The sequence below is a fragment of the Prionailurus viverrinus genome, chromosome B4, assembly GCF_022837055.1.
Source record: "Prionailurus viverrinus isolate Anna chromosome B4, UM_Priviv_1.0, whole genome shotgun sequence".
NCBI classification, from domain to species: domain Eukaryota; kingdom Metazoa; phylum Chordata; class Mammalia; order Carnivora; family Felidae; genus Prionailurus; species Prionailurus viverrinus.
Genome location: NC_062567.1, coordinates 13,116,712 through 13,140,019, shown reverse-complemented (window position 1 = coordinate 13,140,019; position 23,308 = coordinate 13,116,712). Strand labels below are relative to the sequence as shown.

The following is a 23,308-nucleotide window of genomic DNA, read 5'->3' as shown; positions in this document are numbered from 1 at the left end:
AGTTTTTTTGTCTCTCACTCCTTCCAGAGAGTCAGATTTGACAAGTGGGGAAAGAACTCTCTCGCTTACGTCTAGACCACGTGCATTTCCCCCTCCTTCCCATTGCTTCCTCCCCCCATCTCTTCACTCAGACCTCTATTCTTTATCATTTTTGACTGACAGCCGATTTCTCCCAAGTTTTTCCCTTCCTAAGCCTTTCAGGTCCTATCTTCCTCTATTAATTCTCTGTCAGCTCTCTGACTCTGATGTACAAAGAGCCCCGGACCGGTCTGGCTGAGAGAGCTCTCCTTAGGAGATAGATGGAGTGGGGACAAATGGAGGATTGGGGAAGGCAATTACGGGTTTCCTTTGGCATCCTGGAGGAGAGAGAGAGAGTGCGTGTGACCAATTTCATTCTTTCAGTGACTTTTCATTGTATGCCAGCTGTGGGCTTGGTGCTGACGACAGAGCAGGGAACGTAGCATGGCAGACCGAAACTCTCCCCTCTTGGAGTTCACTGTGATAAGCGGTATGGAGGAAATAGAAAGTCAGTGCTGGGGACGGGTGAGGGTCTGCTTTAGACAGGGTGTCGGAAAAATCACTTTGAGGGGCTGACGTTTGAGTTAAGACCTGCATGACGGGCCAGCGTGTTCAAGGCAGAGGGAGCAGTGGGTACATAGACCCTGACCTTGACATGTTTGAGAAGCAGAAAGAATGGGGCTGGGGAGGTGAGGGAGACGGGGCAGAGTAGGAAGAGAGGTCTGCTCAGTTAGATAATGTAGGACGCGAGCCTTGGTGATGATTTTGAGTTTTGTTCCAACGATCAGTGAAATCTCAGAGGGGTTTTGCGTAAGGGAAAGACGAAATATCTGATGTAAGTTTGTAACAGATTCTTCTGGCAGCTGCATAAGAATGGATGGCAGTGGGGCAGGAATGGAAGCGGAAAGACTAGTTAGGAGGCTGTGTGCGGTTCAGGGGAGAGATGAGGTGCCTTGGGCTAGAGATACAGAGAGGGAGATGGATTTGAGGCCGAATTGCCAAAGACTGGAAGTAGGAGATAAGGGAAGGGGAGAAGTCAAGGGTGACAAAAGTTGTGGTGTGAGCAGTTCATTGCCATCTACTGAGATGGGAAAGTCTGGAAGAGGGAGAAGAAAGTCAAGGGTTATGTTTTGGATATACCTCATATGACAAGAACATTAGACATCCAAGAGGAGCTGTCAGGCATTTGGACCATATAAATGAGTCTGGAGCTCAGCCGGGAGGTCAGAGCTGCACATATAAATTTGTGTGTCACCGTCAGAGAGGCAGGGAAAGCCGGGAAACAGGGTTGAAATCACATAGGGTTAGAAGTAGCTGGGCAAGAGATGATGATGCCAAATGATACAGGAGCGAGTTCTAGGGCGCTCCAAGATCTAGAGGTTCGAAAGAGGAGAAGCAGAGCAGAAAGACCCAGGAGAGTGTGATAGCATGGCTCCAGCAAGAAGAGAATTTTGGGGGAAGAGAGTGGTCAACTGAACAATTGAGTGAAATAAGAAGTTGTTTCCATTAACTTTTGGAGCATGTTGGGATGTTGTGCAGCTTTTGAGGCAAGCAGTTTTAGCCAGATTTGAGCGGTTTTGATGAGTGAAAAAATCATTGAGGAGAGGCAAGCAGTGATGTAGACAGTGCTTGGGGGAACTGTTTGAAGGGGGGCAGAGAAGGCAGCTAGGAGATGGAGAGGGATTGTGAGTCCGGGAGGAGCATGTCAGAACGCTTGCAAGAACGACCCAAGGGAGAGAGGGGCAGACACTGGTTGTGCACAGGAAAGGGGAGGCGAGTGGGTCAGTGATGTTCGTTTCTTTTTTTTGTTTTCGTTTATTTATTTACTTGGAGCACGAGAGGGGCAGAGAGAGAGAATCCCAAGCAGGCTCCGCACTGTCAGCACAGAGCTGGACGCGGGGCTCAAAGTCACGAACTGTGAGATCGTGACCCGAGCCAAAATCAAGATTCAGTTGGACACTTAAATGACCACCCAGGCGCCCCATCAATGATATTCTTACAAAGGTGGTAAGGGCTGGGGATCCAGAGCAAGAGAGGGGGGCTGTTGGCTTTTGATAGGGGCAGAGACATTCTTCTGATGTAATTCATGGTAAGCAAAGAAGATGGTCTCTGATAGGGACTGATTTGTATCTTCACCAGAATTGACATGCTAAAGCCCTCATGCCCAACGTGCAAGTATTTAGAGCAGCAGTTAAGGTTGAATGAGGAAGTAAGGGCAGTGCTCTAATCCAATAGGACTGGTGTCCCTAGAAAAAGAGGAAGAGATACCAGAGAACTCTCTCTGCATGTGTGTGCACATAGACAAAAGGCCCTGTGAGGACACCGTGAGAAGGTGACCATCTGTAGGCCAGGAAGAGAGGTCTCACCAGAAACCAAGCCTGATGCTTGGATCTTGGACGTTCAGCTTCTAGAACTGTGAGAAAATAAATGCCTGTCGGTGTAGCCACCCAGTCTGAGGTATTTTGTGATGGCGGGCCAAGCAGAGAGGCACAGAAGCCGAGAGGTTTTAGATCTAGTAAAAGGTGTTTGGAAGCAGGGCCCTCTGTGGGCTTCTTTTTCCTCACTGAAGTATGAGGTGAGGCCATCAGCTGAGGTGAATGGAGAGGTGGGGGCTAGGGAGGTTGGAGCAGAGAAGAAATGAACTAATGATTTTAAAAGAGATTGAAATTTATTAGGGAAATAGGACTGCCAGAAATCAATTTGAAGTTTGTAGAGCCAAATTTGAAGTGCACCCATTCACTGGAATTGTGTGCTTTTTTTCTCCAGCAGGATTTGGCTGGTTGCGGGCAGGCCCAGATGGCAGAGAGTTGGGTCTATTCAGGGCTCTGAATTTTCCAGGCGAGGGCAACGGAGAGAGAGAGGCAAGGGAATTCACAATGCTTTCGGGGACATGAGTTGGGCAGGGAGAGAAATGAAGGCAGGTGTGTGTATTGCAGGGAAGTCTCCATACGAGACTAAAGAATGGTTGCAGGGAGAATACTGGCGTAAGTGAGTAGAACCTATTAAAATTAGCAGCAATAAATTCTATCTGGTATATGAGAGTGGTGATAGAAATACTCACTTCACAGGATTATTCTGAATATCGAGTGAAAATACTTGCTACACGGTAAGTGGAGGTATCAGGCTGGTAAACTAAAGTAATAAATGGATATAATATATCTCGATTTCCTTAAGGTCCTCCATTCTAGCTCTCACACCCATGAGCAAAATCATAATATGTAAATGATAGCACGTAAAATAGGTTTCATGAATGGATGAATCGTTGCATCCAAAATTATTGGTTCTCCTTAGTTTTAGCTGTGTGGCCAACCCCCTTGGCAAAATGGCCCATTTCAAACAGCCCTGTAAGTGAGAAGTGTCAGAGTGGGGCATTGGATAAGTAAGGCTCCTGGTGTTTTCCAGATGCTGCAGCAGTGACTAGATGAAAAGATGTCAAAGAACCATAATTTTTTTTTCACAAATCTCAAGCAAAAAGTTAGAGGGACTCTGAAGAAATACATGCAGTCTGTACTTCCTGTGTTCAGAATCGCTCAGGCAGAAGCAGAATGTGATAAGACTTGTAAATCCCAAATTACATTCAATTGTGTCTAATAAAGAGATTTTAAAACTTGAGAAAATATATGTTATTACTGGGAAAGAAATACAGGAGTTGAGAAAAAAAGATAATAAGCAGCTGAATTAGATGGAATCGTTCATTGCCTAAGGAAAAACCCATGGCTGTAATAAAAGTAATTATTCTGAATATTGTGTTTCTTGAATTAAAAAAAATGCATTCAGTGGATAGAATAAATAGAACAGATTCCATTTTTGATAGAATTGAAAAAAGAGGTGTGTTAGATAACGAAAATGCTAGTACTGCGTGTGCCTTTATCTGAACTTCTCCTTGATTCTGTGGCGTTAATATGCACTTACGTTGATTACAGACCCATTCCTGTAAAGTTCTTGTAGGCAAAGTACCTAAAAGGCCTGTGTTTGGGGAACATGCAGTTTCGAACTGATGCAGCCTTTTTGATGTTGCAGTGGATGGAGCCCCTGGGCTCACATTAGGGATTCATAGCACATCGGTCCCCACTCAGGGTCATCCCTGTGTGTGGCCTCGTCAGGCCTATTGCTTGACACTTAACGGGCGAATGGGGGCTCCCATGGGCCTGAGCTCCTCTCTGTCCAACATTTGGGGCTGCTCCAGAGTCTCAATTCCCACTTTAGCACCCTTGATTGGATTACTAATTTCTCTGAGCCCGTCAAGAGGGGCTGGGGCTGGCTTGGCCACTGGTGGGTGGGTGGGATGGTGTGAGGCTCCGGGAGGCTAGAGCTGGGGGTTGGGTGAGGGCAGCTATTGTCCAGGGCAACAGGAGCCAGATGTCAGTGATGTGAGGGTAGTCACAGTGATTGCCGGCCATGGCCGAGAGGGATCCCTAAAGTGAAAACCGGGAAAGGCCAATCTGTCCCTTGGGAGTGGGGTCGGAAGTTGAGACTTGGGTTGACGGACTTGGGTTGTGGGGACTAGGGAGGCCAGAGGGGCCAGAGCACTGCCAGAGGCTCAAAGCGATGGCAGTACTCAGCCTAGACCACAGCGGGGGCTCTCCTTGCAAATGGGGTTGGACTTAGGGACAGAAGAAGACATCTTTAAAAGCATTTTTTTTTAATGCAAATTCGTTCCCTGTGAAGTGCAATACATTAAAAACTCATTAGAACTCATTGCCATGTATGATCCTATTCACAGAGACTAGTTTTTCGGATGAGTAGGAAATGGGAGTAGAAACTAGTTAACAAGCAAGAGGAAATAGCCTCCAGAGGGAAGGCACTTTAAAGGAGAACCTGAGCCCAGGGAAAGAGGTCCTCTCAGAAATGGCCTGAAATGGTCCTTTCCGAGTCTGGCAGGCAGCGCCCATGAGGTCTTCCAGGCTCGGACGCAAGACAGCAAAGCGAAAAGTAAACATCCAACCCCCCTCCCCCCCAAATCCATACCCAGACGCAGGAGCTCTGATTGAAGCAGGTTCAGATTATTCCAGATTTTAAGTGAAATAACAGCAGTACATTTTATCAGATAGGAAATTGCGAATGGCAGATAGGAGATTGGTAGATTTTAATGTAATCGGGAGTTGAGTTTTGTTGAGTAGGGTTATTGCTCTGGAGGTGCATGGAATGAGACGTGACGCGATTCAGTGCGCTGCGTAGAACCCGGCACCACATTCCAGTAATTGTGTTTCGTCTTTTCAGGGATGATTATGTAGTGCTGTTTCCTTGTCGGATTTCATCTGTAATTCTATCGCTCCATTTTGAGATGGATAGGTCTCTTGGGATACTCTCCTAACGCTTCCTAATTACGGTTTACCTAAGCTCAGGAAATTCAGTTAGCCAATTCTCTTCCACTTTCATTCAATATTAATAAGAATGCTTGGACAGCATCATTTTAAACACAGTAAAATCTCAAATAAAATGAAGAGGTACTAGGTTCTTCTGGGTAATTAAATCTTATAATTAGCTAGGGGGTTAATCAGAAAATCCTTTTGGTTCTAGTTCTTCCTGTTAATTTTTTTTTTCTAGAATTTTCTCTTTTCAGTCTGAATGGCTCCAGAATCCTTTTTTTTTTTTTCCCTCCATGAGTTATAGTCTTCTGGTATCTCAGTTTTAGTTGCCGTTTGCTCATTCACCCATTTGTTCAGATTTATTAGAGGGGGCCTCTGAGAGATGAGGAAGACACAATCGTGTCAAAGGCCGATATAGAGACATATTAACAGTGAATCGAGGGCAAATTCTAGAAGTTGCTTTTTGAACAAACTCTAGTTTATAGTTTTTCATCATTGTCTTATAAAACATGAGTCACACAAAACATCTTGATCGATAGGGAGATTCTGTGTACTTCCTGTTGAACTGAATGAAGTAATTTCAGGATTTTGAAAATCATTTTTCTGTGACAGGGCCTTTTGCCTCATTTCACATTTATAAAATTGCCACAGTAAGATGAAATATTCTACTGGCTACTTTTATTTTATTATGACACATCCTTATTGCCATTTTATTTCATATCTAAGGTGCTGCCAAATGTTTGGACATGATTTCTGAAAGACTTTTTTGCGCTGATTTTCATTATGGTGACACTGACCTTAATTCCACAAGTAAACCCCAAATAGACTTTATAAGATATATCACTATCCACTACGTTTTTTTTTTTAGTTTATTTATTTATTTATTTTGAGAGAGAGACAGTCCAAGTAGGGGCGGAGCAGAGAGAGAGAGAAAGAGAGAGAGACAGAGAAAGAGAGAATCCCAAGCAGGCTCTATGCTACCAGTGCAGAGCCCGATGTGGGGCTTGAACCCAGGAAGCCGCGACATCATGACCTGAGCAAAACCGAGAGACGCTTAACCAACTGAGCCACCCAGGCGTCCCACCATATGCTATTTTTTTAATGTTAAACCAGTAAATTAGGATTTTGCTCACTGCTCAGATGTGTTCAGTGCCTAGCTTTGGGGATATTTATGTTTTCATAGCATATTATTTCCCTGGAGCTTCAATATTGATTAGGCAGCTCCTCCACGTTGGTACCCGGTCTTTGCCATAGTTTGTATTGAGTCAATTTCTCCTTGCTCCGATGATCAGAAACCGTTGCACCACCTTTGTTCATTTTGCTTTTTATTATTATTATTATTAATGTTTATTTATTTTTGACATAGAGAGAGAGAGACAGAGCATGAGCAGGGAAGGGGCAGAGAGAGAGGGAGACACAGAATTTGAAGCAGGCTCCAGGCTCTGAGCTGTTAGCACAGAGCCTGACGTGGGACTCAAACCCACGAACCGTGAGATCATGACCTGAGCTGGAATCGGACGCTTAACTGAGTGAGCCACCCAGGCACCCCTGTTCATTTTGTTTTTTAAAGAAGAGTCTGTAAAAGCGTCTTCAGGAGGTTCCTAGTGTTTGAACCTAATGCTTTCCTGAAAATGAATATGAAGTATGATTTTATAAAAATGAGCCATGGGCCTATGGGTTATGAGGCAGATTTTACTCTTTCATGACTAAGATTATTTTAAAACTGTAGTTGTGGTTCAAATATTTACATATTTTTAAATTTTTTTTTAATGTTTATTATTTATTTTTTGAGAGACAGAGAGCACGAGCAGGGGAGGGGCAGAAGGAGAGGGAGACACAGAATCTGAAGCAGGCTCCAGGGTCCACACTGTCAGCACAGAGCCCCACACGGGGCTCGAACTCACAGACCATAAGATCACGATCTGAGCCAAAGTCAGAGGCTTAACCGACTGAGCCACCCAGGCACCCCACATATTTTTAAATTCTTAAGTGTTATCCGGTGGCCATATGGCTACCTCAGACACCACTATAGACTCAGCATGGAATATAGGTAAAAGTTATTTTCCCAGTTAAATTTTTATCTTACTATTCACTTTGCCAAGGTTTACTGACGAAATACTTAGTTGACAGAGAAATTTGTTTATTTTTTGGTTGGGATGAAGAGCTGTGATTGAGATTGCATAGCTCATATGGACACTTAAACATGGATTTTATTAAAAAAAATTTTTTTTAACGTTTATTTGTTTTTGAGACAGAGAGAGAGCATGAACGGGGGAGGGGCAGAGAGAGAGGGAGACACAGAATCCGAAGCAGGCTCCAGGCTCTGAGCCATCAGCCCGGAGCCCGACGCGGGGCTCGAACTCACGGACCGTGAGATCGTGACCTGAGTTGAAGTCGGACGCTTAACTGACTGAGCCACCCAAGCGCCCCTTAAACATGGATTTTAAATGCCTTTTAGATACATTTGCAACTCACATCGATTGGCATTCTCTCAGAAATGGCCATGTCCTTCACTTACCGTCCAGTTTTCTGGAACAGTCCCCATCGGAGGGTTGCGTTTGATGGGGTGGTGGGGCCGAATGGAGGTATTAGTGACAATGGAGGCTGGTTGTGTGTTCTCTGTAGCAGAGCTCCCGGGAGGCTGAGCGCTGTGTCTTGACTCAGAAAAGCAATCATGTTAAATGTTCTCAGTACCATAAATCTCCTCTTAAATTATTTCCCTCCTTGAGCTTTTCATCTGAAAATTTAAAAACCGCAACAAACTCTTGTTAGTGGCATGGTAACTTAGCTCACTTTACTCTTGTAATTTTTCAAACTCTACTGGCTGTGAGGCAGTCCTGCATTTCTTGAAAGTCTTATTCTAGGCTGTTAGGAGAAAACAATCAGGGTAGAAGAACATGATCATCGATCAAGCTTAAGACTTTGTTGGGGCACCTGGGTGGTTCAGTCGGTTAAACGTCCGACTTCGGCTCAGGTCATGATCTCATGGTTTGTGGGTTCAGTCCCTGTGTGGGGCTCTGTGCTGATGGCTCAGAGCCTGGAGCCTGCTTCGGATTCTGTGTCCCTCTCTCTCTGCCCCTCCTCTGCTTGTGCTCTGTCTCTCTCAAAAATAAATAAACATTACAAAAATCATAAAAAAGAGTCTTTTAAAAAAGAGTAAGACTTTGTCACTCAAAGTGCAATGTTTAGTCAAGTAGGATTGGCATCACCTGGGAGCTTGGTAGAAATGCAGAATATTCGGGGGCACCTGGGTGTCTTCAGCGTTAAGCATTCAGCTCATTTAAAAAAAATTTTTTTTAATGTTTATTTATTTTTGAGAGACAGAGACCGAGCACGAGTGGGGACGGAGCAGAGAGAGAGGGAGACACAGAATCCGAAGCAGGCTCCAGGCTCTGAGCTCTCAGCACAGAGCCAGATGCGGGGCTTGAAACCATGAACTGTGAGATCATGACCTGAGCCGAAGTTGGTGCTTAACCGACTGAGCCACCCAAGCGCCCCGAGCATCCAGCTCTTGATTCCAGCTCAGGTCATCATGTCATGGATCATGGGATCAAGCCCCAAATCGGGCTCCTTGCTGACACCACAGAACCTGCTTGGGATTCTCTCTCTCTCTCTCTCTCTCTCTCTCTCTCTCTCTCTCCCTCTCCCTCTCTCTCTCTCTCTGTCTCTCTCTCCCTCCCTCCCTCCCTCCCTCTCTCTCTGCCCCTTCCACCCCATTCTCTCACTCAAAATAAATAAATAAACTTAAAAAAAAAGAAACAAATGCAGAATATTAGGCCCAATCCCAGACCTCCCGACTGAGAATCTGGATTTTTAGTAAAATTCCCAGGTGATTCAGAGGCGCATTGCAGCTTCAGGAGTGTTGCTTTAAGAGGCACCCTCAAAAATGACAGTCCCCACGAGGGCTCCTGCTGAGTCCCGTTTAAGCGAGCTCTCCGTTCCATTTACTGTGCTGAGCATGTTCACGCATTGTCTCTTACAAACTGCATCAAATCTGCAGACGATATTATCCCCATTTTGCACACGAAGCTGAAAGCACAGAGGAGTTAAAGAACTTTCTTGGAGCTAAGTGCCTAGCGTGCCACGGCTCTGAACTGTGGTCTGTTTGCCACCAGAGTGTATCTTCTTGATCAGGGTGATCTGTTTATTCAATTCGGAAATGTCTTCAACACTCTCGTTCGGAGTGTTGGAACATAGTTTTGTTAAAAAGGTAAAATCATGCCTCTCATGTAGATAGGAAAATGAACACCTTTGAGAGATTGCGTTTAACTCATCCGTAAAGAAACTGGTAAGGTGTTACAACCAGTTCAAAGGAACAGACAGATTTATAGATCAGGAATATTGAGACGAATGATCAAATGGAGGCAAACCTAATTTTCCCTCTGTGGGGGAGCGTTGTGTCTCCACTGGACATAATTCATTTGTATGCCTGTTGACAAGAATTATTTTGCATTGCTGTCAGCTAGCTGCAATTTATAGAATTGCAAAATAGCTCTGTTAAAGAAAAAATTATTCACGACACTTGTTAAAGCGGTAAAGGAGACTATAGAGTTCTGTCGGGACAGGTATGGGGGCCACCACAATGGGGTGTTTAGGGGAGAGAGATTGGGCTCAACTCTGGGGACAACAAGGATATGGAGGAGTTTATAGCTAAGGAGCACATGGGGGCAGGGGTTAGTGGATGAACACTTACTAAAAGGAGGCATCCGGGTAAGGGGGCATTCTGGCTGAACTGGCCTGGCAGGATTCTCCCTGAAGGCAGGCCAGGGTGGTCAGATATCACCTGGGGACCAGTGGGGGATGAGGAATTGGGTTAGATATTCAGGGTGATCACATGTGGAGCGTAAGGGATTCGGGCCAAACTGACTTAGCAGGATTCTTGCTAAAATTGGACTCTGAAGGACATGCCCCAGGACGGGGTCTAGTTGAAGAAGCTCAAGGAACCTGACGACAGTTTGATCAAGGAGAGGGTCTTTTCAGCTCCCATAGGTTCAGATTTGGGGGTGGGGGGCAGGTGGTGCTTGCTATAGACCGTGAATAGCCCTCCACTGAAGGTAGATTTCCCCCCTATTAGTGGAAGTGGCATCGGATGGTGGTTCAGAACACAGAGCGATAGCACGTGGCTTCAAAACTCCAGTTCTAACTAGCACAGTGATTGTAGATATATGCTTTAATCTTCCCGTGCTGTTTTCCTCATCTGTAAAATGGACAGAGTGCCTACTTTGTATATTCATTTGAGGAATAAATGAGGTGACATATGTATGAAGTGTTTGAAACGACACCTGGTGCCTAACGTCCACGCAATAGATGTTGCCATTGTCTTTATGCTTCACGAGGAAGGCACAGTGGAATTTTTGCTTCAAGGAGTATAGATATTAGTATTGAAAATATACTCAGTTTGTCCAAGATTTTCAAATTCAAAGCATGTTAAGAAAAAGTCAAACCAGGGGTGCCTGGATGGCTCAGTTGGTTAAGTATCTGACTCTCGGTTTTGGCTTAGGTCATGATCTCACAGATTTCTGGGTTCGAGCCCTGCATCAGACTCTGAGCTGACAGTGTCTCTGAGCTGACAGAATCCCAAAGCCTGCTTGGGATTCTCTCTCTCCCTCTCTCTCTACCACCCCCCACCCCTGTCTGTCTCTTTCAAAATAAATAAATAGACTTTTAAAAAAAGTCAGAATGATTTTGGCTATATCGTGCAAGAAGATATTGTTGATGGTGGGTTAAATAAATACTTAGAAATACCACAGTGTGGACAAATCCCACCCGACTCCACACGTGTGAGCTTATCTCCAGTCCCCAAGGATCTCACACTTAAGGACAGTGCAGTGAGACACAAATGCTCCAACGCTTGTCACTTGTCTTCCTTTTGTTCCCAATGTGCTTCTATTTTATTTCATCTCTATTTTGACCCTACTGTTGCCCATCTGGATTTGAAGTTTTAATTAATCTCCGGATCAGACTTGTCCTTTTGGTAACTCACGGTTAGTGCTTCCTGTCTGCCCGAAAGGACTCACACCTGCGCCTGGCCAGCCTGTTCCCCTCGGGGCAAGCTGTGGGGCGGAAGGGCTGAAATTTACCAGAAGTGGGAGTCTATGAGGTTCATTACTGTGGATCTTTCCTTCAACATCATAGCGACGGGCAGCGATATTGTAAATGGTCGAGGGAAAATTTTGTGCTTCATTGGTTAAGTTTGCATTGTTCAGACAACGCACCTCCGAGTTATCTGGTCCTGATCCTTTGGGAGCAGTTTCACAACTCTGTAAGTTATAGTTAACTCAGCAATATGCAAACGATGTCCTACCAGCAATATGCAAACGACCTGGTAGAGGTCCACTTGATTTCCCCACCCCCTCTCCACTGGTTTTGCCCCCCTTTGGACATTCATCCCGATATTCCTGGTCTATAAATGTGTCTGTGCTGTGGCTTCTCCTTTGAACTGATTCTCTCCTTATGAATAGAACAAAATCTTTAACGCGTGTTCATTTCACATCTGTATGAGATGTATGACTTTGCATTTTTGAAAGCTATCTTTCAGCAGTGGTAGGGGGCCAGAATACATTATGGCTACTGATTTAGTGGGAGAGAGCTACCCAACTAATCTCTGTCAAGGGTGACCAAAGACAGGCAAACATTAAGGTGAAACCAAGTTAGCAAGAGATCGTTTTGCAGAAACCTGCATTTTCAGTTGGCTGCAGTGTTCATGTGGAAAAGAATGAAGTTCTGCGTGGTCATTTTAAGAGCACTTACTGTTATTTTGAATTACGTGACATCCGCCAAAACACAGATTCACGGTTCCTTGAAATTAATATGATTACAGAAAACAGCCAGCGCTCATTCTGCTAAGTCAGCCTGATAAGTGCGCGTTTACCTGTCTGTCGTCCTCACCAGACTCTTCGCTTTAAGGCAGCAAGGACACTGTCTTGTCCACTGTCCTATCTCCGATAGCCACCATTGCCAGTGGCCCAAGCTATGGGCTCCATTGATACATGGCTAACGACTGAACAAAGAGGCAGCCCAGGGTCTGCCCCTCATCTCTGTAAGGCGCCAAGACTTGGTTTGGCCAGTTCTGTGTGTAAAGGCAGACTTGTGTTAACCAGGCTGCTAGAATAATCAAGCTATGCAGGGGGCTGGGTACTTGGCCTTTGTCTCTCAGGGAAACTCTAGGGTGGGGGGCGCACATTAATAATTAGAACCTTTGCTTGATGACGTTGAAGTCAGAGCATAGGTGGTCACTGTCACCTCTTACACGTCTCTATAGGGGGGTTTCCGCTGGTGGTCAGGATACACTCCTGGCTTATAGCTCCTCTTCCCAGGAGCAGGGAAGGAGCCTGAGAAGTAAATGGGAAAATTCCCATTCATTGGGCTCTTTCCAGTTTTAGGCTGCATTCTCCATCTGTTAAAACATTCTTTCTTCTGAGAGAGTAAAACTGATTAGGTTTTACGCTTTTCATCTAGATAACACCTTCCAGTTTTGCCCCCTTTATGACCACCGGACAAAGGATTTGCATGGTCTTGAAAGTCCTTAGTCACCTACGGACATTATTCTTTGGGATATTTTACTTGTCCAGGGGACAATGGCATGATGGCATTCACTGCAAGTGATGCTCAGAAGGTGATGTAAACTCTGTTTTCGAGGTCCTAGTGGTTGCCCACTGAGTACTGGGCACATTATTTTGTAGGGGTTGAATCACTTTTTTTTTTTTTTAAAGAGGTATTTTTTTGCATCCTCAGAGGCTTAATTTTTATCCTCTTGCAGGAGCTGTGTGGTCCTTAAGCTTCCTGCTATTTTGTGAAATCTTGCCAGGTGGTTTTGTAAAGTGATCGCTTTCGACTCAAGGCTGACTTAAAGAGACAGAATTTCTAAAAAGCAGATCAGCCACACAGATAACGATGGCAGAAATGCTTGTTTCTGTGTACGTTTTTCCCCCCAGTTCTTATTAAAGAGTTTTTTTTCCCCTCTGACATATACTGAAGTGATTGAAGATGTGCCTGAAGTCTTGGTTGCCAGAACCAAATAAACAAATTCTATAATTAAATAATACAAGCCGTCAGAATCCATAATGTAAGACTTGCAAGGAATGGAGAATTTGTACCGTTTAGCAGTTAGCAAACTGTCGGTGAAAGAGGAGCCCGGAGTCTTTGGGGCTGCGTCCTGGATGGCTCTGTAGGTCCAGTCAAGAAGTGTGGAGCCTGTCCTAAGGTGGCTGGAGGGGGTGGGGGGGGGGTCCCAGATGGACTTAGCCCAGGGAAATGACAGGATCCAATGTGCATGCGCAACACCACCCCCAGGGGGCAGTTAGGATGGAGCAAAGGGGGAGAGAGGTTGGTTGAGGTGTTTGGAGAAAGCAGGCTGGCTGAGGAGAAAAGGCGATTGGAGGGAGTCCTGGGGAATGCTGTCACTGAAGACCAGGCAGTTATGTAAAAGTAACAGGCAGAACAGGAAGAAGAACCCTGAAGAACGGGGAGAGAGGACTGTGATGGGAACCAGGTGCAGCGTGGGGGGTCTGCAGCTCAGATGGCGGGACATAAAGGAGGACTGAAATAACCCCTGGCTTTGGTGATGCCTCCCCAGAACAGTTTGGCGGATTTGTGGGGAAAGAAAAGTGAATGCAGCGGAAAACAGTTGGAAGGCGAGGCAAGGCATTAGGCAAAGGAGAAGAGCAGAATGAGTTTTGTTTGGTTTTGACCTTGAGATGGCAGAGAATTGAGCCTGAGGAGGAGGAGGGGGCAGTGGGAGGGAAAGGGTGAAGGTTCAATGGAGAGCAAAATGAAGGGGGCGGGTCCAGATCTCAGGGCAGACGGGGAGGGAGGGGATGGCAGGTGGATTATCCTTTTGTGGAGCAGAGAGACTTTTTCCTCTAAGAAGGCAAGTAAGGATGTCTGATCCCTAAAGATCAGTTCACACGTGGCAGCGACATTTTTCTCTGAGATGGGACGCATGATTGAGAAGTTCAGAGGGCAGAGAACGGTAAATGGGTAGGTAGCCATTGAGGGAAATGGGAAGAGAAGGTAGCTGGCGACATGTAACATTATCATCAAGGTGGAACAAGGCTGAACGGATCGGGCACCATGCCTTTATCAAGGCACCAACCACCTACCTGTATGATTTTTTTCCCCAGCAGTCCTGAGGGGTCAGGTGCAGCCATGTAGTATGCCAGGGGCTGTCGTGCTCCATTACTGCAGCTTTGCAAGGTGAAGTGACAGAATGCTAAGGGAGCAGGCGACTGAGAGCACTGAAAGGATGCCACGAATGTCACAAATGAGTAGGTAGGCAGTCTCACACAGTGACTCATGAGCAGAGACTGTGATCTCATAATGGAGTGATGAAAGAGGCATTGGCGGGGTAGTTAGAGCCATCTCTGCTCTCTGATCTGGGAGGCTGCAAGCGCTGACTTGGTCCAAGGTCTAGTGCCTCTCCAGGAGGATGGCCAGTGTCTCTTCTTCTTCTTCTTCTTCTTCTTTTTTTTAAATTTTTGTTTTAATGTTTATTTTTGACAGAGAGAGAGAGAGCACGAGTGTCTGAGCGGGGGATGGTCAGAGAGAGAGGGAGACACAGAATCCGAAGCAGGCTCCAGGCTCTGAGCTGTCAGCACAGAGCCCAACACGGGGCTCAAACTCATGAACCCAAGATCGTGACCTGAGCCAAAGTGGGACGCTTAACTGACTGAGCCACCCAGGCTCCCCATGCCAGTGTCTCTTCTGTGACTTGTCTTGGGAGCAAGCCGTGTAGCTCAGTAGGTCATAGGTCGCCCGATCCTGTCTTTACCCAATTCTGGTAAGAAGTGTGTTAGAAGAGGGGCGCCTGGGTGGCGCAGTCGGTTAAGCGTCCGACTTCAGCCAGGTCACGATCTCGCGGTCCGTGAGTTCGAGCCCCGCGTCGGGCTCTGGGCTGATGGCTCGGAGCCTGGAGCCTGTTTCCGATTCTGTGTCTCCCTCTCTCTCTCTGCCCCTCCCCCGCTCATGCTCTGTCTCTCTCTGACCCAAAAATAAATAAACGTTAAAAAAAAAATTAAAAAAAAAAAGAAGTGTGTTAGAAGAGCCTTCACCAAAAAATTGAAATAAAATTGAAATTAAAAAAAAAAAAAGTCTGAGTCAACAGAAATAGAATTCTTATTTTGAGCCCGAAGAAGTCTGGCCCCACGGGTTTTGGTTATTAGAGCTCATCTGGCAGCCCTCCTCATTCCTGTGCTTTTTCTCCCTAGACTCAACTGCTCAGACTATGAACTTGAGTTCGTTTGTGGGAGGGGGGCCCTCCATTGATGTCCTGACTTCTGCCTGCGTAGGAACTTCCTCACAGCAGGCTGTGATATGCCTCACCTCTGTAGCTTCCCTTTTCAAGTTCTCCCTGACACCTGCTGCTTTCAGCTGGGCCATTCCAACCCGATTGCCGAGAATCCCTTCTGGGTTACGTATCAGCCCACACTTGTCTCGTGGCAATCTCTTGCTCCGCCAGGTTGGCTCTGACTCCAAGTCTTTAGAATCCCTACTTGTACCTTGATCATTTTTTCTCTTTTTTTTTAAATTTTTTTTATTTTTTAATTTTTTTTCAACGTTTATTTATTTTTGGGACAGAGAGACAGAGCATGAACAGGGGAGGGGCAGAGAGAGAGGGAGACACAGAATCGGAAACAGGCTCCAGGCTCTGAGCCATTAGCCCAGAGCCTGACGCGGGGCTTGAACCCACGGACCGCGAGATCTCGACCTGGCTGAAGTTGGACACTTAACCGACTGCGCCACCCAGGCGCCCCAGATCATTTTTTCTCTTTTGACTTGTCTGAGAGATATCCCCAAATCCAGAAGTTAGAGAGGACTCAGACGTCTATCTTCATTGGCGGTGGGGACCAGCTTCTCAAATAGGGTCTGTCTCCGGGTCATGTCTTCTCTCAAATCAGAACGGCGAAAGTTTCTTCTTTTACTCTCCGAAGAGCAAGGGACTCTTTTGTGGTTCTCCTAAAGCTCTCAGATCCAAGCCACATCTAACTCTGACTTATTCTCACAGCAGAGAGGTCTGACGGGCTAGCCCAACCAGATGATCTCACCTTCTTCCTGGAAGGCCTAATGCTCTCCACATCTCCCAGGACTCCTGGTGTCTCTGAGGGTCTCAGGTATTCAAGCATTTCAAAACATGGCAGTTCTATTGCTAATTTGTATTTCTGTCTTGAATAACAAACATAGTTGAAAACACCATGCGCGAGGAGGAGACTTCTCTAGAGGGCAGCAAAAGGGGCTGTATCGATCAGATGCCTCACGTAGACAAATGTCTGAAGTTCACAGGTTCTGCCTATGAGTATCTTAATGCCTTCCTAGGCAGGTTTTAAGGACATTAGATGAAAAGGAAGAAAACTTATGAAGTCTCTGAATGAGAAGAGGACAGGAAAAAAAACAGAAAGTAAAGAGAACTAACTCCGGGGACTTCCCTTTCTGTTCCTCTCACGGTGAAGCAGCTTCTAGGGGTGGGAGAAGTTTCTGACCCCTGTGTTCATAACCATGACTGGTTTCGGGAAGGAATACAATGATGCCTTTAGGAGAATACAAAGGGACCATGTATTTAGTGACTTCTGGGTGGGTTTTGAAAAATTTTTCTTTAATGTTTATTTTTGAGAGAGAGCAACAGAGGGCCAACAGGAAAGGGGCAGAGAGAGAGGGAGACACAGAATCGGAAGCAGGCTCCAGGCTCCCAAGTTGTCAGCACAGAGCCCGACGTGGGGCTCGAACTTACAAACTGTGAGATCATGACCTGAGCCGAAGTTGGACACCTAACCGACTGAGCCGCCCAGGCACCCCAACTGCTGTGTATTTTTATACACACCCGTGTAAGCCCTTGTCTTAGTCTGTTGAGGCTGCTGTAATGAAATACTATAGATTGAGTGGCTTATAAGCAACCCAAATGCATGTCTCTGTTCTGGAGACTGGAAGTCCACGATGGTGGCACCTTCAGATTTGGGGAGGGCTCATTTCCTCAGAGACGGACGGTCTTCCTGTCACTGTAACCTCACATGGCAGAAGGGGACCGGACCGGGCATGTCAGGCTGATTTTATAAGGGCGCTGATTGCATTCATGAGGCTCCCTCCCCCCTCCGTGACCTTCATCACCTGCCAAGGGGTCAGAATTTCTATATGCGAATTCTAGGGGGACACAGACATTCCCTCTGTAGCATCCCTATAACTATTCTATTGAGTAAAGATTTTTCAAAAGGAAATGGTCAAGCCTGGCCCTACCGATACTACAGACTCTGTTTTTTTGCTATGACTTCCTACTCTGTCTTCACTTTATACCAGATCCTCTCATTTGCTTTCCATCGGTCTGTCTGTGATTTCAGTTGGGCAAAACTGTTCTGACTTTTTATTAACAAAGATCCTCTCCAATTTAAGGCAAGTTGGAGGATGCTCAACCCTTATTGGTGCCTCCTGGTCACAGTCCCACAATTCAATATTGCAAAGCCATCATAATTCAAAGCACTGTTGGCTGGGTAATTCGCTTCATTAGCGATGCTGCCTGAATAAAATACACAGCAAATTCGAAATAAACAAATCCTTGGAAGGTACGATGATACAATTGGAAAGCACAGAAGGTCAGGCATGGAGGCAGAGGAGGGAGAAGGAGGAAGGCAGCGGGGGAGGGGGAGAAAAATCGGGATCAGGATGAAGAGGGATTCTGTGAGTCTCTAAGTGCTCTGTGGACAGTGTTTTTAGAAAGCATTTCTGCACCATACCAGCAAATTGATTATGAGGCTGTCTTGTGTCTATCTTTACCTCCACACCTCCTGCTCCCCTCACTTCCCGTGTCCAATTTATTCCGAAGTCCTGTCCATCTCACCTCCAGAATAGATCTCAAGTCTGTCAGCTCGTGACTCCCGCTTTGCAATCAGGTTGGGCCCGCGGCTGGCGCTGGCTGGGCTAATGCATTCAGGTGCTGGGTAGGACTTTCCAGCGCTTTCTTCTCCTGCCACGGCAGGTACTGAAGCGGGTTGTGGAGATGAAAGTGCCACAGGACCGGAGCTGTCTGGGTCCGTGCATCACAAGGAGCACAGCTGCCCAGGGTAGCTCGGTGGGCATGCGAGCGATCGAGGGGCAGACCTTGCCGTGTAAAGCTGGGTGTGTTGTGATCACATCACGGTCCACCGTATCCTGACTAGTGACACAAACCGCCCTCCTCTCTCTCCTAACCTGCCCCCCTTTTTGGCAGCCCTGTCACCTCTCGTTTCGTTTCTCAGCGAGGGGAACCTCTTAAAACATACATCAGTGTCACATTACTCTCCTGCTTCCCCTTGTTATTAGGATAGATCTATAACACTCTGGGCTGGCCCCCATTCTGGGGCCTTTGTACCTGCTTTTTCCTCTACCTGGAACCTTCCCCCCACTTCCCAAGGTTCACCCAGCTCACGGAGATTATCCTTTCCATCTCTGCCCTAAGCACCACTGTCTCAGAGGCCCCCTCAGGATGGGGGGGGGTCTCCTTGTTACACTCCACCGTCGCATCCACTGCTGTTTTCATGATCCCAGTGACAGTTCCTAATTCTGTATTCATTTGTGTGGCTCTTTGTTTGTTCAGTATCTTTCTCCCTGACCCGAAGGCCTGCTGTGTCAGGGACAGGACCCTTGTCTGTTACAGCTGCCTAAGCATCCTGTGCCTGCCCCTAGCCCATACCAAGTTCTCAGCAAAAATGTTCAGGATGAATAAATAAATGCATTTAATGCTAAGTCAGAACTGTACATGTATTTTGGAAGTCTCAGGAAAGTGATACTGGATATTTTTTTTGAGGATTTACTGTTTCAGTCATGGTACCAAGGGCTTTACATTATTTTCTATATCATGTATATATCACGACGATAACAGAATGGGGGGGGGGTCAGACTAGAGACGTGGAAGCTGAGGTCTGGTGTGATTAAATAGCACAGGTGTGTTTTTCAAGGCTCATGAGGCCGCCCAACTCCATAATCCATTTCCTTCCCTTGATTTTTAATTTGGTTTCTGTCCAACTCCAATTTTCCGAGTTCGTGAAACAATAGCAACCGACCTTTATATCACGGCATTATAAAAACCAAGCACCAGGGGCGCCTGGGTGGCGCAGTCGGTTAAGCGTCCGACTTCAGCCAGGTCACGATCTCGCGGTCCGTGAGTTCGAGCCCCGCGTCAGGCTCTGGGCTGATGGCTCGGAGCCTGGAGCCTGCTTCCGATTCTGTGTCTCCCTCTCTCTCTGCCCCTCCTCCGTTCATGCTCTGTCTCTCTCTGTCCCAAAAATAAATAAATGTTGAAAAAAAAAAAATTTAAAAACCAAGCACCAGATTTTCCTTGCTTTCTTTTTGGAGAGACCTGCTGATCTCCAGTGTCTGCGTGCTTCCTGCCAGAGACAATGTCTTTGAAAAATGTTTATGTCCTATGCAGTCTTAAAACTAGCCAATAATGTGTTCGTTGTAAATACGAACCACAAAATATGAAAACCTGAAAATATGAAGTCTTCCACAGAGAGTTCATTTCCGTTTGACTTTATAGTGCGAGATTTTTTTTTTTTTAATTGAGACCCATCAGAGGTGAAAATACTCATTTCCTTTTCCGTGGGGAAATCCATTATGGAATGAAATTCAGACTTCATTTGGGCGTGCTTTATCAATTAAATCTGCATTTCGTTAACAACATCCTATACCTCTCATTTTAAATCAATCTTTTTAAAATCTCTTTCATGAAACAGCACATATCTGAATGAGAAGTCGCTCCGGCTGACGGAAACATGCAAAAGTCTGCAACACGGCTTTGCGACTTTATCTAGCAAAGTAAAAAGGTAAGTTCTACTTTTCACACCTAATTTAATTGTAAAATCGGTGTTTTGCATTCAAAATATTTTACAGCACCTTTGCAACCATTTGGAAAATAAGACTGTGTTCGTGCTGTGGCTTGACCTTGGGCTCTGAGAAGCTCTCTCTGGCGAGGAGAGTGGACGGTGCAGACCAGGATAGCGGGGATTCAACGTATCTGTCCCTGGATCCACGTTCACTAAAACACCATGTAGTTTTACTGGCTAGACTTTTCTAGGCCATCATTGGACCCTATCCTAGAAAAAGGCACATGTATTTGTACTGAATTGCTTATATCCAGAAAGGTAACAGATTTACCCCTCGTCCTAACTGTGGGTCACCTTCAACTTCCCGCCTGCTTCTAATCCTGTATTTTATACCATCTTCTTCATACTGGGAAGGTGGGTCTAAAAGCTCCAAGCTTCGCGTATGGAAGGGCCCTTGGTGGCCTGAGACTGATGGGGGTGGTGTTGCCTTGACTATACCTGGAAGGAGCAGAATCTGACAGTGCTGGGTGAAGGCTGGGCAGGTGGGGTAGGGGGCCTGTGGTTATACCTGTAATCTTCCTCAGAGGAGCAAAGCTGAGTTGGATGTAGTATTAATGATACTAAAGGGAACCCAGGATCTGTGACATAGGTCTCCCTGGAGAGTGGCACATAGACTGTCCCAACTCTTTGGGCAGAAAAGGGAAATGTTTCACAGTGTAAGTGTTCCTGCTGTGTAAGGAACCCCACACATTTTACTTGGAGACCTCAGCTACTATTCTGGGCCAGAGGAACATATCCAGTGCAGGAAGACGGTACCAGGGTGATCACCCTTGACGTCCCGAGCGTCTCTCTTTGTCTGAGCCTCTTGACTGCCTGGATCCTTGAAATTGTTAGCGAGGCCTGATCCTGGGTAAGATCTCTGATTTGAGTTAATCGGGTGTGACCATCCAATCCTGTATGTTAGCTCAGTTAATTCAAAAGGATAGCCCTAATAAAATTTTGGTTTTCTTTTCCTTAAATTCCAACGGATGGGCCTTAAGCTTTCTGGAAAAATCCACTGTGCCTTGTACCTTACATCTGCCACACCTGATCTACTCCTCTCCCTAAGTTTAGTCTGTGCCTTTCTTTGCCCTGGAATGTTGACCAATGAGAACTTCATCAATATATTCCTTGCTCCTTTTGTCATCTAGTTTTCTTTGGATTTGACCCAGAGGGGAGCACTAGAAGGAGAATGGAAAGAGGGAGGAAGGAAAAAGATCTTGCTTGGTGGTGTTACTTTAGGTTAACTACCTCCTTGACCAAAGGAAAGTGCTGCATCTTGAATGAAGGTCATGACTTTTGTTAAGTGCCTCTTTGTCCCATTCCCTCTGCCTTCATTCTCTTCACTGGACTCTTCAGTTCAGGAAGAAGCTGTTAACAGTTCCCTGGCATTGTACTTGTGTTTTCCTGCATCCAGCCCAAGCCTTTTGAAAAAGTCCCTCTTTAAGCTCTTCTTAAATGACACAATTGAGTGGGCCATCATTTCTGCCAGGATCCTTGCTCACCAGAGATGGGCCAGAAGAAACTCTTAGAAACGCTTCCCTCCTCGCACGATCGATTTATTGAATTTGGGGATGGACTTAAAGTAGCACACGCGTCACCGATGGTGCAGCGCGTCTCTTTTGGGCATGTTGTAGCTGTTGTTTTGTTCATTGGGTGTGGGGGTTTACAGGCCTTTTTCTGAAACTTGTCCCACGGATCTCGAATCCCAAACCTGCCACATGCTCCATGTGTCGGACTTGCGGCACATGTTGAAAAGCTGGTCCGTGCTCTACCCTGTCACAAGCCAGTTGGACTCCTTGTCTGACTCAGCAAGTGAAAGTTGCCATTGACTTTCTTCAGCGTTCTGTCTGACATGAACTGTTCTTGCTCCCCAAAGTGACAAGAGTCCTCAACGTAAGGACCATCCATAGTTGTGCGTTGGAGCAAAGCACTTGAGTCAGCATGGGAGAAAATTCTTTAATCGTGGAAGGTGTTTTGTTTTTTTTTTTAAGGCCAGAATTGAACAACTTTATTACGTGTGTCAACAAGGACGGTTAGCTGCAGTGTGCTAATGAGAATGTCTGTGTGCATGCCCTTATGTTTGCTCTCTCACTTTTCTATTGTTTTGGATTTGGTGCTAAGACCTCTTCTCTGCCATTCTTTAGGGGGATGCATTTCCATTATGCACACAATTTTCGATTAGCTCACATAATTAGCCTGCTCTGGTGTTCTGTTTGGCAAAGGTCTAGAGAGAGCAAGCATGAATTGCCCATTGTTATGAAAGTGTTATTTTGCACACAGGAGACTAATTTTTTTTCAGCTGCATCGTCTATTGTCAGGAATTGTGTGTTCTGCGACTCGGTGTTATTACGGATTTACAGGGGACAATCGGGAAGGCCATTCAATATCTAGTGATAAAAAGTAATTTCATTTTCTTAGAAATAATTATTTAGCTCTGTCTTTTGTCATGGTCCGTTAAAGACTTAGAATCTTCTCATTCTTCAGCCAGTTTGTCTCTTTCAGTTTGCTAAAATAGAATCTAGGAAGACAGAGTCATAGTGGGAGGGAAATTGCTCTTTTTCTCCTTTGGTCTTTAGTCCAGTTTTAAATAAAAGAAAATTAAACAGTTGCCACTTGGAGGACAGCAGGATGAGAACTGTGTACCACAATTCTTTATTGTCTAAGACTATGAGCTCTGGGGATGTGGTACCATCCCGTTGCCTTGCTGAAGCCAAAGAGTGTGGGTGGTTGTAGCACTCACCTGCTCCCTGGCTGGGGCAGGTGAGTGTGAGTGGTCATGGTATCCTCCTGCACCCAGCCAAGAGCTGGCATGCACTCACATACAAGACGCATCCCACTATTCCCGAAACTCACTGGTGGGTGCACATTGTCAAAACATTTTCCTGCTGCCTTTTTGAAGTCAGCAAGCATGTCCCAACCCCAACACTGGCTGCCCAGTTAAAGCCAGTGGGAATATGCAGTCCACACAGGGAACACCCTTTGATTGCCTGGCCATGGTGGCCAAGGGGGCTGGAGTCCTTAAGCTTCCCAGAAAGGTAACAATTCAGAGGGTACTTACTGGCAGGCCACCACGCCTGGGGCACCACACAGACAGCAGACTGAAAAACAACTGTCATCCTCTGAAAAAGGCCGCCTTCCTCGGCCTGGAGCTTCAGC

The 23,308-nt window shown here is 46.0% G+C and overlaps 1 protein-coding gene across 2 annotated transcripts in view; it reads left to right on the top strand.

Annotated features, from left to right (window-relative positions):
- The window catches only part of ST8SIA6 (ST8 alpha-N-acetyl-neuraminide alpha-2,8-sialyltransferase 6), a 148,180-nt gene that overhangs the window by 44,947 nt on the left and 79,925 nt on the right, over positions 1-23,308 (top strand). The window contains exon 3 of one of the 2 annotated variants that reach the window (XM_047864849.1): positions 20,021-20,110. The exons of the other annotated variant lie outside the window; for it this stretch is intronic. Coding sequence (XP_047720805.1) covers positions 20,021-20,110 — 90 coding nt within the window. The remainder of the gene's footprint in view (positions 1-20,020; positions 20,111-23,308) is intronic. 2 annotated transcript variants of the gene reach the window in all.